The sequence below is a fragment of the Austrofundulus limnaeus genome, unplaced genomic scaffold, assembly GCF_001266775.1.
Source record: "Austrofundulus limnaeus strain Quisiro unplaced genomic scaffold, Austrofundulus_limnaeus-1.0 Scaffold214, whole genome shotgun sequence".
Classification (NCBI taxonomy): domain Eukaryota; kingdom Metazoa; phylum Chordata; class Actinopteri; order Cyprinodontiformes; family Rivulidae; genus Austrofundulus; species Austrofundulus limnaeus.
In genome coordinates this window covers 794,102-797,810 of record NW_013952616.1, presented here as the reverse complement: position 1 = coordinate 797,810, position 3,709 = coordinate 794,102, and the positions used below count along the sequence as shown (strand labels likewise).

General features: G+C 43.6%; 1 protein-coding gene across 1 annotated transcript in view; it reads right to left on the bottom strand.

Moving 5' to 3' along the window:
* LOC106525132 (neurexin-3b) overlaps positions 1-3,709 on the bottom strand; it is a gene marked incomplete in the record, with an annotated part of 484,453 nt that overhangs the window by 17,775 nt on the left and 462,969 nt on the right. The window contains 1 exon segment of the mRNA XM_014019257.1: positions 1,511-1,589. Coding sequence (XP_013874711.1) covers positions 1,511-1,589 — 79 coding nt within the window.

The following is a 3,709-nucleotide window of genomic DNA, read 5'->3' as shown; positions in this document are numbered from 1 at the left end:
GATCAGGGAGGATGATTCAACCACTCAACCACTAGATGTGGCTGAAAACAACAAATCCTACACACTGTGCCTTTAACATATATAAAAAACAATCTGCAGTAATGTATACAGGGTCTTAGTGTCTTCGTTATTTGATGACGTTGGTCATTATTTAAAATTCGGCTTAAGCAATAGCTGGACAGATTGGTCTACCTCTAGAAACAGCAGTAAATTATGCAAACTAGATAAAATACATAGTTTTGCTTAAAWATAAATATTTTGTTGTATTCTGCATCTACCTTTTCAGTGCGTTGCAGCACTGTTTCCATTCAGGCTTATTATTAGCAGTGAGAAGGGGACATATGCTTAGTGTTTGGTCGAGCCATGTTCAGGCAGATTAGTGCAGCATCAATTAGTCCACTGTGGTGGTATTCTGAAGGACAGTGAAGCAATCAAATAGCCTGAGCTGTTAATGATTTCCAAAGTGCCTGCGGGGAGCAGCTTGTCAAGCGCTGAGCCAGTTTTTSTACAGCTCACAGTCTCCTGGTTTCCACCACATTATTAGGACATGTGCCAGCTGCTCTGGGCCATGAGAGTGATTGACAGCTGCTTACTACAAAAGTCATCCAAACCCAAGCCGCCTCAAAAATACCACTCCTTTTGAATCTGAGGCATTATTTCTAGCTCTGTTTTTTTTTTATTTATAAACGCCACAGTGTCTTATCACTTTGATGTGATTACAAAGTGATACTTGTGTGTTTGTGTGTCTGGGYGTACTGAGCGTGTTTGTGTAAAGGGGAGAAGGAAAGAGAGACAATGTGCACAGAAATTCGAGGATATCTGTTCTCTATTAGAATGTTTCAGGTAAGGCAAGCCTCCGACGAGGAAACAGAGGTACAAAACAAGAGAAGAAGAGGGAAGGAAGACGCTCTGTTGCAGTTAGTCTGCTACATATCACAGTATCTGGGCTGAAAGCATCTTTGTTCTCGAAAGAATCTCAAAATGTATCCTCTGTCAAGAGAGACGCACACACGCACAGCAAGAGGAAGTCAACCAAGTACAGGACAGATACATTTTGAAGCATCAATGCAGGCGACATGTGGCTTGATACTAATTTCGTACTTTGAGTAAAGCTTTGCTCCCAACTGAACGCCGAGAGAACAAAATTAGTATCAACGCTTCATCATGTCTGCAACCAGTGGCCCCATAGCTTAGTGTAACTTATTTTAGAGCTGTGTGCTTTTCGTATATTTACAGTTAAGGCTGTAGCTTTCCGAAAAGGTTATGCTAAGTGTGTGTGTAGACTCTACTTTTATCCATCGCCAAAGAGTTTTTAAAAAACTCTTGATACATATTGAACTCCTCACACAATATTCTGACTGTGACTGTGTTTTTTTATGTAGAAGTTACACTTCAAGCTCCCATGGGGCATGATGCTAGGAGGAGAAGCTCCTCGGTAGCAAATCAAAGAAAGATAAAGGAGAAAAAGACCAGGTTTCAGAGCAAGCACAACTCGACACACTCATCCCACCTGTGTGTCCGGAGTCGCACTCCTCCAGGTCCTCGTCGTCGCTGGAGCACTCGGCGGACGAAACAATGTCATCTGTCGTCTGTGCGGGAAACACATTCACAGGGAGAGAGAGAGAGAGAGAGAGAGAGAGAGAGAGAGAGAGAGAGAGAGAGAGAGAGAGAGAGAGAGAGAGAGAGAGAGAGAGAGAGAGAGAGAGAGAGAGAGAGAGAGAGAGAGAGAGAGAGAGAGGAGGACGTGGTTAGACCTGAGGTAGTGCACACAGTCGTTCCATTCAAGGATATCTCTGCACACAGACCCCTCCGCCCATCCCTCTGCTCACATATATCACTTGGAGTCAATCATATTTCACAGTGTTTATCATTCTTTACTTTATGTGCTTTCCTCCTCCGCAGATAATTGTTTTCCTTCACCCTCCGCGCTCTGCCTCCGATTATTTATCGCCTCTCYCCTCCTCCATCGTCCACAATCAATGAGACCCACCAAGCCAGCCCAGATCAACCGCTTCCCAGCTTCTGATTTGTGCTCGAGGCGGCAGGAGGAGGGGAAAGGATGGGGTGGGGGGCCCACCGGAGTCACCGGCTACACCTGGACCAACCATGGATTATCTGCACCTTCCAGTTTGCACAAATCTGATTTATCCCCCCTCTCCCCCCTTTTTTTCTCGCCCCTCTCCTTTTGGTCGACCCACCGAAGACAGAAGGGGTGGGGTGTGGGAGGCGTCGTATTTCAGCGGAGGTGTGCTGGGCAGACGGCATTTATTAGAATGAATCAACGGGGCGATAAAATAAGCCCTGTCACCAAGCTGGGTTATGAAATCAGAGTGCTGATTGAGTTTTCCCCGTCCTGGCCGGGGGTGCRGGGGCTCTAAATATCATTGGGTTTGACAGACTAATGAAACGCGCCCCCATGGTTCTGCTGCATTCAACAGGGCGAACGGAAAGCTGTCCTCATCTGCCAGATGCTGAAGCACAAACAAGCCGCACGATGAAAAAGCTGATCTTTCAAAGCATATTCCTAATGCGCTCCGTGATTACACATGATGGCCCGTGCCATTTTCTGTATCAGTACATTTGTAAATGTGTTAGTGCGTGTTTACACTGCTGTGCATAATACACCACATTATGTACTGTACTCCATTCTGAGGAGGCTAAAGCAGGAGGGGAGGCTCGAGAGTAAACTGCTGTGAAATATGGCCTCTTGGTAAACATGACATTATTTATTGAAGCCACATTACGGGCGTAAAAGTCTTGCTTATTGCTTGTTATTACGATAGCAGCAGATGTGGGAGGCAGCCACACCGAGGGGGGAGATGAAACACCACTTCAAAGTCTGTTCCGGCGATTCCCGACCCGAGACGGTTTCAACGAAAAAAAAAACCCTCCGTCCTCGCTCGTGCCTCACGTCGCCGCAGCTGACGTCAAAAACATCTCGGCTCAGGAAACATTTGCACTCAGATGGAAGCGGCGGATCTCACGGGCTTTACATATTTAAAATCCAAAAGTTAAGCTTAATAACAATCTGCTGAATTAAACACAACGAGGACTGCGGCATCAGCTGTTAAATATTRAACAAGGATTGCTGCACCTGAGTAGCATTATTATGAATTGTTTCATAAGAGAAACATCTGCCTGAACAGCAGAGATTACTTTAATAGTTAACTGGAGCCAATGATGGAGATGGATTTTTGTGTATGATCATTTGTCTGTGTCTGTGCTCATGTGTTGATGTGGCTKTGAGCAGAATACCTCATGAATTACTGCATGGATTTTAATGAAACTTTCAGGAAATAATCACTGGATGTACAGCTACAAMTGGTTAACTTTTGGAAWCAATCCAATTAAAGATGGCTGCCACAGCAAACTGATCTGAGAAAATACAAAAATGTCTTTCATTCTGACAATTTTTCAGTTATTGTASTAAATTTTTGAGTGGTTGTAGCTGAGAGTATTCACAACACATATCTAAGTGCTACTCGCTGTGCAAGAGCTTTGCCTAAAATATGATGCTGATGACACTTGATTATATTTAGWTAATAATTTCTACTTAATAAATGCAGTTGTACTTACAGCAAAATACCATWTTGACTGTAGAAAATATAGATATAATGAGCATGAACACATTTAAATCATACTATTCTTTATTAAGTACAGTAAAAACTGGAAAACTTCTAGAATCATAATCACATTAGATCACTACATA